The sequence below is a fragment of the Ambystoma mexicanum genome, chromosome 1p, assembly GCF_040938575.1.
Source record: "Ambystoma mexicanum isolate Mex_15411 chromosome 1p, UKY_AmexF1_1, whole genome shotgun sequence".
NCBI lineage: Eukaryota > Metazoa > Chordata > Amphibia > Caudata > Ambystomatidae > Ambystoma > Ambystoma mexicanum.
In genome coordinates this window covers 362,680,178-362,693,424 of record NC_090921.1, presented here as the reverse complement: position 1 = coordinate 362,693,424, position 13,247 = coordinate 362,680,178, and the positions used below count along the sequence as shown (strand labels likewise).

The 13,247-nt window shown below is 43.8% G+C and overlaps 1 protein-coding gene across 1 annotated transcript in view; it reads right to left on the bottom strand.

Moving 5' to 3' along the window:
* Positions 1-10,016: 10,016 nt before the first annotated feature.
* The window catches only part of MRPL34 (mitochondrial ribosomal protein L34), a 29,820-nt gene continuing 26,589 nt past the window's right edge, over positions 10,017-13,247 (bottom strand). The window contains exon 2 of the mRNA XM_069648956.1: positions 10,017-10,637. Coding sequence (XP_069505057.1) covers positions 10,304-10,637 — 334 coding nt within the window. The 3' untranslated portion in view covers positions 10,017-10,303. The remainder of the gene's footprint in view (positions 10,638-13,247) is intronic.

Sequence of the window (13,247 nt, the reverse complement as noted above, 5' to 3'; positions counted from 1 at the left end):
TGTTTGAATGGGACCAAAACGGAACTAATGATCTTTGGATCCACACACGTCAGGAAAAAACGAACTCCTTCATACTCCGCATTCAGTTTAAAAAATGCCCGAATTCCAATATCCGAGAAAGTAAAGACACTGGGAGTCTACTTACAAGCCTCACTAGGAGCAGAGGCCCATACATCATATTTAAAAAGGAACTGTCAATACCACCAAAAACTCCGGAGAAAAATTAGACCCTTGCTCAACCAAAAAAACAGCATTACCATCGTAAGAGCAACTATGCTGTCAAGACTTGACTACGGAAACTCCTTGCGTCTGGGAGCTAATATGAAATGCCTGAAGCAATGGCAGGTAATTCAGAATAATGCCGTTAGGACAATCACGGGTAGGCCAAGGAGTGAACACATCACAGGCGATAGGAAAGATCTACACTGGCTGGCCATGGAGGAGAGAATTACTTTTAAATCCCTCACAATGTTCCACCGATGCTTGTATGGCAAAGCCCCAGCATACTTGAAAAAACACTTCAAGTGGCATGAACCATCTAGAAATTTAAGATCCTCCCAACAAAGGTCTTCTCCAGACAACCCCAGCTAAAAAGCAAATCGGCCTGGGCAAGGCCTTTCCAAACAGAAGCATCCATAAATGGAATGAACTGCCCGTATCCTTGAAATTAGAAACTAACTACATACTCTTCAGAAAGAAGTTAAAGATCCTACTCTTTAAATAAACTGGACTAGCGACCTCTCTCAGCTCCCCATGATACGATCTTCTGTGGGTCTATTCTTGTCCCGTTTTTGTAATCACTGTCCTGTCTTTTTGGAATGCGCTCTGATGCCTGCAGGCTTTAGCGCTACATAAATAAAATAAATAAATCTCCAAGAAGTGCTAGGTGGTCTGTGGAATTGCAAGAATACAATTTCTCTATGCAGTACGTTCCCGGAAAACAAAATTTGGTAGCTGACTGTTTATCACGGCTTCCTGTTCTGGAGCAGGCTAGTTGTCAGGGTGGAGAGGTTGTGAAAGAGGAGGAGCTATTGGAGTGTCAGACTGCTTGCGTCGTTCCTACTGTGGATAAGTCTGTGTGGGATGCAGAGAGCGACACTGATATAGAATAGAGTTGGATCAGAGGGGGTCTCAGCAAGGGCTGGGAGGCGGTCAAGGATAGACCTGAAGGCAAGGTCTATATCCAAGTGCTGGATGAGTTGGCTGAAGGCCCATGGGGTGCGTCTAGAGGTGCCAGGTTGGTGCCTCCGGTGTGTTTAAGAAGTAGGATTGTGGAATTGGCTCATGTGGGGCACCTAGGGTGTTCATTGACCAAGAGGAGGCTGCGGGAGGAGTACTGGTGGCCCTCTATGGATCGGGATGTTGAGGCAGTGGTGAAGGACTGCCATGCTTGTGCCATTAGCAATAAAAGCAAGGTGGTCTATCTGCAGCCGGTTCATCTGGTAGAGGTTCCCACTGCAGTTTGGTCTAAGGTAGCTCCAGATATCATGGGTCCTTTTTAATGCTTGCAGCCAGAATGCAGGTTTTTGCTGGTTCTTGTAGATTACACTTCGAGGTGGATTGAGGTGGCGGCATTTGAAGAGTCACCTCGGAGTGTGTCATTGCAGTTTTAAAAAAGATCTTTGAATAGGAAGGTATACCTGCTGTTTTGGTTATGGACAACGGGGTACAGTTTACCTCTGGAGTCAGGAAGGAGTTTTTGGTACGGTGCGGTGTGGAACACCATCACACGGCTTTGTATAACCCCAGTGCAAACAACCTGGTAGAATGTGCAAACGGTACCCTTAAAGGTGCTATATAATTAGCTTTGGCGAATGGACTGGACTGGCAGGAGGTTGTTTTGGAGTATTTAGCGGCATACCGCAGAACTCCGTCAGTAAGCACTGGGAGGTCCCCTTTTGAACTCATGAGGGGAAGAAAACCTGGAACCACCCTCATGTCCTTGGCAATGGGAGGGGGTGGTCCCCGTGAATTGGATTTGGAGAGTGTACATCGCAAGGTTTTGGCGCGACAGGAGGCAATGAAATACGCCCAGAGCAATAGGAAGGAGTTTCAAGTTGTGGTGGGCGACACAGTTTGTATAAAAAATCCCAGGTTTGTTCAGAAAGGGGGGGTAGTGCATTTATGCCTGCCAGGAAGGTAGTCAAATGTGAGAAAAGGTATGTACGGTTGGAGGATGGTTCAACTTGGAGCAAGAGACGTGTGGTGGTCCTTGGGAAGAATAAGGATGCCAATGAAGGTGGGGTTGATGAGGTCGGTGATGTGTTGGATTTTTCCCCTGAGAGGATGTATAATCAAAAGGGCAGGGAGACTGATAGAGGTGTGAATGAGTCGGTGGTGGAGCGCGCGGCTGCAAGGGAAGACAAGAGGATGTTAGAAGAGGTTTGTGTTGATGTGGGTCGTCCTGTTAGACATTGTGGACCACTTGCCAAATTCAGAGATTATGTGCGTTAATGTATTTAACACTTTGGATTCACTTAGTGTTAGCTTCAACGTGCATCTTGGTTCACTTATGGATCAGATGCCCTTAGTTATTTAATAGTGTGATTTATGTTATATTCATTGCATTTTAGTTTCATTCTTTTACTGATATATCTATTAGCATTGTGTATCAAGTGTTATTTTCTTATTGTTGTATAAGGGAAGAGGATATGTTTTAATGGCTTATGTATGTGGCGCGTGTGGAATGTTGTTCAGTGTTTAGGAATGAACATTCCACACGGGCCAGTTGGTTTATGTTTTCTCCGAGAGCGGGGCCTGCTCTGAGGGTCCAGTAAATAAAGCTGTTCTTCACTTACGGTGTCAGCTTATTTCACAAAGCAAGGGCCTGCCGTTGGTAATTAGGCAGGGTATCCCTTCCGACTGCAGCACGAGCTAGCCACACAAGGACACAACATAAAGCAACCAGACATACAAAATGTACCAGCAAATGATCTAAACAACCAGTAAGAGCATTCCAGCCATGCACATCAAAACTACAGCATTACCATACTGACAAGAGCTTCTATTCTGCATGCAGCGTTAATAATGCTCACTGGCAAAGTACAAAAGGAGCAAAATGCTTGATATTCTCCAACAGCCTTACTCAATGCATCATTATACACTGGTGGAGCAGGCGAGTGGAAGGAAGCCACTGGCAGCACCCTGTGCTATTACTTTGCCCATCCCCATTACTTGCTACCAGCCCATCCCATTACTTGCTACCAGCCAACTTTCACTCTCCAACCCTAAACTGCTACACATGCCACCACAAAACCATAATACTGAAAAACTGCATCGCCAAACACTGTTGTTAGCAACCTCAAAGAGCATAACATCCATACGCTCAGACCTGCAACTAGTTTGAACCTTTGGTGTGGAGGGTGGGCTAACCCTTCAAAATGGTGGGGGAGGATGTAAAAGATTTCTGTTGGAGGAGACAGAAATGTGCAAGGAGCCCGCTTCCTGTGCACTGCTTAGTAATATTTGGGGAAGCTCATATTAAAAGATCAGCAAACGGTGCAGTTTACAACCACTGAGTCAGTGTCATTGCCCCAAACCATGATAGGATTTAAAGATAAAAATCCACCTATTTATTGGTACCAGCCAGCATGGTAATGTTGTGGTTGCAATGTTATTATGTTTGGTATCGTCGGTGCTAGTATCGTCGGTGCTAGTTCATGGTGTATGTCCAGCTACACTGATCGCCCTTCCCAGGTGCTGCTGGGCTCCTACTCCCACTCCTCCTCCACCACCACCACTCTCTACATGTGGTGTTCGCCAGGGCTCTTTCCTCTCACACTGACGTTTCAACATCTACCTTGCACCTCTTCCTCACGTGATCGCTGCCGTCTCTCGTAATTTCCAGTGTTACGCAGATGACACACAACTCTTTTTCAAGCTCTTCCTCCTCCTCCATCATCCCAGACTGCCTGTCTGCAATTGTCTCGGTGCACCTCCAATGATCTGTCTTAATGCCAGTAACATTGAGATCCTTTCTATCGGGACACCTTCTCCCATTTTCCCTCCTTCTCTCTGGCCGCCCTCTTCGAGCCCTCTCCATCAGAAGCCAGAAACCTTGCAGTCATCTTCAACTCCTCTCTCTCCTTCCTTACATCCTGGACATTGCCAAGAATGCCCATTTCCAACTCCACCTCCTCAGAGGTACCCTTCCTTCCCCCAGAAACTCTGTCTCTAGAGCTCTGGTACTCTCTAGGCTGGACTATTCAACAGCCTCTTCCTTAATCTACCTTCTTACGCTCTACGCTCCCTCCAGCAAATCCAGAATAGCGCGTTTTTCCTTGGCCTCGAGCTCAGGGACTGCATCTTTCCAGCCCCAAAATCTCACCCCTGGTTGTTGCAAGGATCAAATTCAAATCCCCTTGTATCATCCATAAGGCTGTATGGTGCCTAGGACCATGCTATCTACAACTTGCTCATCAAATACTCTCCATCCAGATCCCTCCGATCTTCTGGCTCCAACTCTGCTTGTCAAGCACTTCTCAAAGCAGCGAGCAGGTGGCCGATCTCTTTCCACAGCCTCCCCCTTCCTCTCAGTCTTGAGCAGAATCACTGCAAATCCGTAAACTCCTCGAGACTTTACCATTCTCCTCCTCCTTCCCGTGCGAAACTCCAGTCGTGGAGATTGGTGGCCTGGGCCCTTATTTATCCTTATGGGCCCTACCCTTCTGTCCAATCGCCTGCAGCCTCCGTCCCTCCCCCTGCACTTGCCTTTGGGCACCCACTGGCCTGCGTTGTCTCACAGGCCCACACTTATTGTACTTGCAGGTAACCACTCGACTACCAAGTGGTCACTGCTTTGCACTTACCAGTTGCCCTGCAACAGGCTCGCTGGCCCTCCCCCCACCCATCCCTACCCCCCTGTGTGGAACCTCTAGCACTTACCCACCTCCACTGTCCCTTTTCTTTCTCTGCACTTTTACTCTCCAAATGTTCACAAGGCCTAATAGGACTGTCGCTGCCTTTTGCTTCACTGTTACTTCATTCCATTGCCTCGTTTTGTTCCCTTGCTCCCTCCCCTCTTCATGTATAAGCGCCTTACAAATGCACAATAAATAAAAAGTAAATACACTGTACCATGAAATGGCAGCTGGAACGTCCTTAAAGTGTCAGTGTGAAATCAGAATTAAAGCCCCTCACACCAAACTACAAATTGTAGGCCTTATTAGTGTCCATGCATAGCATAACACGGGAGAGCATCACATGGGTTAACATCGCATGATGTAGCATAATGAGGCATAGAAGCTGGAGAAAGAAGGTGTTGTATGGATATAAACCAATAAACGCAACCTCTTTGATGTTGCCAAAGTTAAAAAGATGTGTTGGCTGTTATTGAGTGTTTTGATGGGCCACATATGGCAACAATAACGGGCATTACAATACTCAACTTCCCACCCTAACCAACAAGACATCATGACACACACTATAGCAAGAAAAATACACTCGAAGCCACATCTTTCTACACTAACATTCCCAGAAAAACGCACTACACCACCATAGAAACCATCACAACGGTCTGCATTCTTACGCACCACTTTGCCAGACACCATAGAAAACCTTACGTTTTACATTACTAACCACTGCACCAGATAACTGGCAAAATATCTAAAAATCGTACACACCAGCCCCCTCTGCCGACACTAATAAAGGACATTTTTTATTTGAAAAGGAAAAAATAGATTTAGATGGATGCGTACAACGATACTTGAAAAGTAATTAAAGACAAATAACTTCATACCCTTGATTCAAAACGCTATCCTCGTGGTCTTCTTGAAATCAAATATTCTAAAATGTACTTCGAGGAGAAGAAAAAAAAAAAGAATCTAAGCATTTATGGGAAGATAAAAGCATCACAATTAAGCTCACCAACAGGGAGAGGACACAATAGCTTTGTAGATCTAGCCCGACTGCCATACCTAGAGTTATGGGCACTGACAACACAGTTAGATGGCCAAACACAGAAGGGGCTTTTAATGAGGTATGAGAGCACATAACACGGATACGGCCAGAGGGCGATCTCTATAAAGCTATTAGAACCTGTGGCCAATCACAAACATACAAAATGTTTTCATGAAAATAAAAAAAATTTTAAAAAAAAAGGTGTATTCGTTTCGTTTCTTTCTTGTGAACTTAAACTATTCCCTGGGAATATTTAAGTTAAAAGGAAAAGAAATTTTGATTCATGCTCATAGTAAATTTTTACTAATAAACGAAAAAAGGCCGGTATTCGTAGTAAAATGTAATATTGGACCACAAGAGGGGGGTTAAAGCACGGTTGGTGCACCACTTTCTGAGAAAAAGTAAAGCAATGCTGTCAGCAGGCTATACGAAAACTCAGATTTACCGGTTTGTATACCCTGCAAATTAGCCAATAGGAACGGGTTATTCACCCACCCAAGGTTCGAATACTGATTGAGATAAAGTTTGAAACAGTTTTAAGCAATAGAGAAACATGAAGTTACATTTTGACCCTACATCTAATCAGAAGGTCATACATTAACCTTGGAAGCAGAGAACAGTTTGTGGGTTATGCCTGTATTTTACATTCTTCCAAAAATTCATAACCACTTTGGATAAGTTCTGGAGACACTCAGCATTTATATTGAGAACCCAATAACCACTCGTACACGTGAGCAATACATTCACAAAAGATATGGATTTTTTTTTTAAGATTGGGACTTCTTTTTTTAAAAAAAAAAAGATTATTAGAGGATGTACAGCTAGATTTAACATTACATGTAGTGAGTCTTTATAGATTAATAACTGATCTGGATAGTTTAGAAGCAACTAAATGGCTGTTACTAACACCAACAGGTGGAATAGGCACAAATAACATTATTATTTCATTCTCCTGTCTTTTGAAGATCAATCATTTTTACAGGTTTCCTATACGTTAATAGGGGAACATTTGGTCCCTGGGTATGCCAATGTATTTTTTGAGAATAAATTGATTCTTACGAATTTAAAATGGAGAAGACATTTGAAGCTCGACACATCGATATCATCTTTGGAATATGGTCAGACCCATTGGGAGAATACATTTAGAATGGAAAACAGGCGAGAGAAAAGAAATACACTTCTTGGATGTAATGGCATACTGGAAGGAATGAGAGATTTGAAGCGACAACACAGAATACATACAGCAGAAATAATTTACTATTAGCCACAAGTAAGCATCCTTATGACGCAATGAATGACTCCATATAGCCAATTCTTAAGATGCGATACAGGTGAATCGTATCAGAACCAGAATAATGAGAAATACATCATCTGAAGGCATGTTCTTAATTTAAAGCACATCAGTGCAAATATGAGATACTAACATCAGTTTTGTTCAAAGCAGAATCTATTTCCAGAATGGATTCATTAAGAGCTCAACAACAAAACCTATATCAAGGTTGGTCCATGTGACTAAATAAGTTGTAGGGTAAAATCCATTATAAAAATAATTGGACAATCTTGGGAAGCAAGCAACGTTTTTATTATAGTGTTATTTACTTACACATTGCTTAAAAAAAGAAGAAAAACTAAAACAATTAAATGATAATACACTTGAAAACATCACACAAAAAGCACACTAGATATTTGAAAGGTCATTGACTAGAGTGTTAACAGTATGTAAAGTTTTTGTAGTAATGTTTAATAAATTGCCTTCTCTTTAAAAATGTTTAATTGCCGTGCATATAATTTCTTATAATCTGAAGCTTCAAGTTTACCCAAAGTATGTTCTTCAAAGCGCATATCTTATGCCATATGAAATGACTGACATAACAACATGGCACCCAGATGTATCAACCAATTCCAGTGTATTCACCAAGCATATTACTTTCTGCTTTAGACCATCATAGTGATTCTCAACCCACATCAAGCAGAATGCCCATATCTTTATATTCAGATACTCTTTTTTATTGGGGATTTATTAATTACCATTTGAACTTGGAAGCCATTTAGCTAAACTCTACTTAAACCACTGACTAGCCTTATTGATGTCTTTAAGATCTTGTGGACGATGATCAGGTTAGTGAGTGCTTTAAGATGAGCTTAGCTACATGGTTATTTTCCGAGAACTAAAGCAGTGATTAAGTTTATATGTTTTCTAAAATAAAAGATTAGGACTACACTGAGGAGGGGTGGAATAAACCAAAATGATTCCAGTAAAGGCAGTTAAATAGAAGAGATATGGATGCTGCCAAGATCATCCTGTCTGTCAAGGATTAAAAGAAGTTGTTTTGAATAGAACTTGATTTTTGTAAAATATTTGTTTTGCTACTGTAAATAATGCAAATATTATTCATTCTATAGAACAGAGACATCATTAATTCGATAATTTGGTTTATTCAAATGTGTCCATATGTTGATGCAAAGACATAGTGAGACAAAACCTTAACAAGTATAATATGTTTCCTTACAACTTAATTGCATTTTAATAAATTGACTTCATTAGACTTTTAATATTGAATGAGTCAGGGGGGAGGAGGGAATCCCTTCCAGAGTTCAGTTGGATTGAAATTGAGAATGTTTTGCATTATTGACTCTGCATACTAGAAGGCATCTTATTTTTGCCCCATAGATAGCCTATGAAGTTAATGATCACTGTTAGGTGATAGTGTGCACACCATTCATGGTTGGAAAACAACGGTCAATGTACCAGCATAATAACATGCGATCATACTTGCCATCTGTAAACTGAAAGTTACCATCAATCTATGTGCGATAAGTAGTATAAGTGCCCAAGTGGAATTCATTATGTGGGGATGACCACATGTAAAGACAAAACCTGATGGACGAGTCTTCCTATTCCATTCCATTCGGAAGACCTACATAGGCAGGTAAAAATACATCCCAGTCGTGCTATGCAAACAAAATTCTATTCCACCAGCAAGACCCACACGTTTAATTGTATTTTGTTGTTTAAAGCACGGAGCTAGCTCGAGAGCAGCATGGTACTGTACAAGTTGTGGGTCTGTGTATCCATTGAGATTGGTCCATGGTCATGTGCTGTTGGAAAAGTCACGTTTTGAGAGAAATGCGAAACTGCTTGTGGGGGCAATCCGAGCAGATACCATGATGAGTTTCTGCGCGACAGGTCTACCAACGCATCCCAATCCCGTTTGACTGACCATTCGATTCCCTGCAGGACGACCTACACATGCATCTATCAATACACGCCAATTGTGCCCTGCTGCAGACCATTTTATTCCAGCAGTAGGATCCACACACGCATACCAAATTTGCTATACTTTGTCCCTCAAAAACAATGTGCAAAAGGAGCACATATCCACATTTTCTAAGCTAAAATTTGAATATGAGAAACTCCTTTTTGCGTTTCAAAATAGCAGACACCATGGGTGTAAAGTAAGCGTCAATAAAAGGACTTCAATTTTGTGTCTCATATTAATTATTTTTGCCATTGGATAAGGCAGGGATTTGGTAAGTAACAGGAGCTGCATGTCACCAGTCAGATGGAAATGCCCCAACACATTTCCAGTCACGTACATCAGGCTTAAGAAAAGGCAACCCGTATTGGTATGAGTTGGCAGGAGTTAAATGTAGAGGCAGCTGTAGGTGGAGAGCTTGAGAACTGGCTCCATTGGGATTATATTTAATGTCATACAAAGGGTGTCAATGTTATTGGCATTGCTGCTGGCACACTGTGCATTGTAACAGTTACCTCACTGACATGCTGTACGAAAGGGCCCACAACAGACAGCGCCGCATTTCGGGGGTTTGAAGTCCAAATAGCTCAATGATATTGCACCCTTGCATACATGAACCTGACCAAGTCACACTTGATCCCAAGCATGCTCAGTTTCAGTGCGTGGCCAGTCCGGGTGTCCACAGACATGTAGCTAGTCACCCACACACCGGGGTTTACTTCTTCAGATTTTCACACAACACTGCAGCAAGAGCTACCCAGATCTCCATTCCATCACAGCACATCACTTGCAAGTCCCTATGCAATACTCATGCTATGTAAGCACCAAAAACATTCCAATAGAGGAAAACACTAAAACATATTTGTAGATGTGCTCTTTTACTGATGACAAATGAAAGTATACAATTGTTATGCTCAGACAGAAACGAAAAGAGAAGGGATGGCATTTCCCAGTGTGAAAGATTGCAATATGGCCGTTGCTAAGAGGCAGCAGAGTTCTGCACTTTAGGACCACTTTCCCACTATTTGCAGCAGGGACAGTGAAGGCTAGTGTTCCCCCACTTTTCGATAAGGCGTCTTTTCTTTTCAAGAAGACTGCAGGCTATAGACGATGCTTCAGAAATCAGACTGCAAACCAAGCCCCCAGGTTCAGTGCGACAGGGACTGCCTGCCCTTCAACATCCTCCGGAGGATGACCTCGATGCCGCCGCGTGTACTGAGGCGCTTGAGCCAACCGTGAGTGCGGATTCGCTTCATGTTTTTAGGCTGGTACTCATTTCCGCGTGCTTTGGTGCGAACCTGCTGCATCTGCCAGGGCAGAAGACGTGCAGACAGCGTTCGGCCAAAGATACCCCCATCCGAATGTAGCGAGAACCCCGAGGCAAGGCCTGTGCTACTGGGCATTGGCCCCGATGCTGGGGAGAAGATAGCGACTGTCCTTTCTTGTGAGGAAGGCGTTAAGACTCTCTGCATCCGAAACCACCTGCGCAGAAGAAGAAAAAAAAAGTTAGCATAAATGCAACATGGAGAAGTCAGGTAGACATATTTCAAAGTTAAATACCATTGTTAACGTTTAACAATGTGACGTCGCATTTGACAGTCTTGTTACTTAGAACTGCCAAAGGAGCATGATCAAACATTAGCACCCCGGCAGGGGCGGCAGCCAGCGAGGTGGCAAGAACACAGGGTTGTTCCATACTGCCTGACGGCCGGCTCCCCCCAACGCCATCTCCCCCCCCACTCTGTCTTTTTTTTCTCCAGCCCCCTATTTACCTCATTTCGGCAGCAGCGGGTGCCGCTGCTGCATCCACTCCTTCCCCTTGCCTCCTGCAGGCCGACAAGGAAAGGGAAGAGGGGCTCCATATGGAGCCCCGGCTTCTCTTTCCATGGCAGCCACCTTTGTAAAGGATTTTCTTTCATACAAAGTGACCCCACACGCATCCCGTTGAACGTAGGAAAATCCTTTTAAGCACTCCAGTTTACAGCTTTGGTAGCCCAGGGTGCTAACGGCCTTAAGCCCCCATTCCAAGTGCTGGAACAGTGGGGTAATGGCCTGGAGCCCTCGTTAATGGCCCTCGCTATGCACGGCCCATTAACTTAGGATGGTGACCACTACCCTGCCTTCCAGCACCTGGAACGGGGCTTAACCCCACATTCAATAGCAGTAGGCAGGAGCAAAGTTGAGTAGGTACTTGGAATGAGATAGAAAAATAGATAAGGTGCTCAGGAAGGCACACAAAGGAAAATGTGGAGTTATGCAAACAATTGGACCACATTTATCATGAAACTCGGGCGCAGCGCAAAGGAGAGATAGCTGGAAAAGAGGTGATCGCTGTGCCAAGGGTTATATCTGGAATTTACTTACTGAATGGTATGTTGAGGGCCTTCCCAAGAAAACACAGATGGCAAATCTCTTCTTCATTCCCTAGGCCCCCCCCCCCCAACAACATTTGACAGGGGTTCTATGACAGAAATACGATTTGGACATTCTTTGCAATAGCTCCCTGAAAAGCGAGCCAAAACCCCCTCACTTTTTTGGTTTCCTCATGTATGTCCTTGTTAGCAAACCCCTAGGTGTGTGTGTGCTCAAGAACAGCAAGCCGGTCTATGGCTTAGCCGTGGTCAGACGTCTGACCCTTCCAGTGTCTTGGTGAGCCCAGGCATGAAGAAACCATGCCCAAGAAAGTGTGCAAAACCCCTCTAGTCACTCCCCTAAACCCAGACGGCCAAGTTCTATAGATGGTAAAGCAGGCAGGAACTACTGGATTTCAACCACAGTCCGGCCTTCCTGGAGGTTCCTGAACCCTACTAGTGCCTTTCATGTGGCAACTATCATGTGATTTAGCATCTACTGTAAAATAGAACCAGGGGCCAAGCGCTGCCAGAAAAAAAAACTATTTGGAGGTCTGGGTCTGTGTTAAAATATCTCCACATGTAAGCAGACACAAATCCCACAAATTGGCAGTAAGGAGAGCTGGAATATAATAGAGAGTGGAGGAAAGCGAGGTGATCTTACTAGTGTACACACAGCTGGGAGTACAGTTCCCAGATTCTAAGGTTGCATCTGCAGCGTAGTGTTCAGTAGGGTCTCCACTCAGATGCTCTGTATAGTGTGACTTTTCTTATGGATATTGTTAAAACGTGGAGTCAATGTGGCTCTGGAGGATTGGACATGGGGACCAATTGTACATGAATTAAGCCACATACACTGGTAAATCATTTTTGGACAGTTTAAAAGTACTTTACAATGTTTTATAATGTTATTTTCCGAGGTGCAGAAGTAAGAAACGCACCATATGTTTGACAAGAACACAAGGTTGGCGATTGGATAAGACGCAGGTTATAAAAATAGGGTCTTGTCTTCTGGGAGAAAGGCTGCAGCAGTGGTCGAAGTGGGCGGGACCGGTGGTCCTAATATATATATATTTTTAATTACGTTTTACTGTTTCTGTACTTTTATTTAAAAAAGAAACCTTTCCTGAATGGTTTCGTGCTAGAATCAGTTGAAACGTGCTGTTTCATTGCACTGCACTGAACGTTTCCTTAAATAGCGGGTGCATGCGTTTGGGGGAGTTGTATTGTGCGCAGGAGTGGGCCTGGTGATGGGGTATGTGGGGAGCGGGACAGGCCAGTAGGGAACATAGTTCCACTACTTCTTTTCCCACACTTCTACCACTGGGCTGCACTGATTTTTCACTGGTTAATGTGCAACCAACAACCAAACTGCAAGACTAGCACCGACATGGTGCCATGGAAAATCCGATGACACCAGATTTCAATTATACGATTCTTCTGTGACCAGGGTGACGTGATGCCTTAATGTCAAACGCCATCATTTCAACAGGGATCAACACATTGTGACGGGAACTAATAGGACCACTGTTTCTAGCTCATGGAGCGGTGCATTGCAGACGCAGTCCATTGCCATGCGAGAAGACCCTGTCCAATCACATGAGTCCGCTCTTCCATAATGGGCGATGGGGTGTCAAACAAAATTTGGACGAGTCACCAAGCCAGCCCAATGAAAACACCAAGCGCTCTTTCAGCTTCAGCAAGCAGCTGCGGGAGCTCTAATATGCTGCTTGAACGGTCA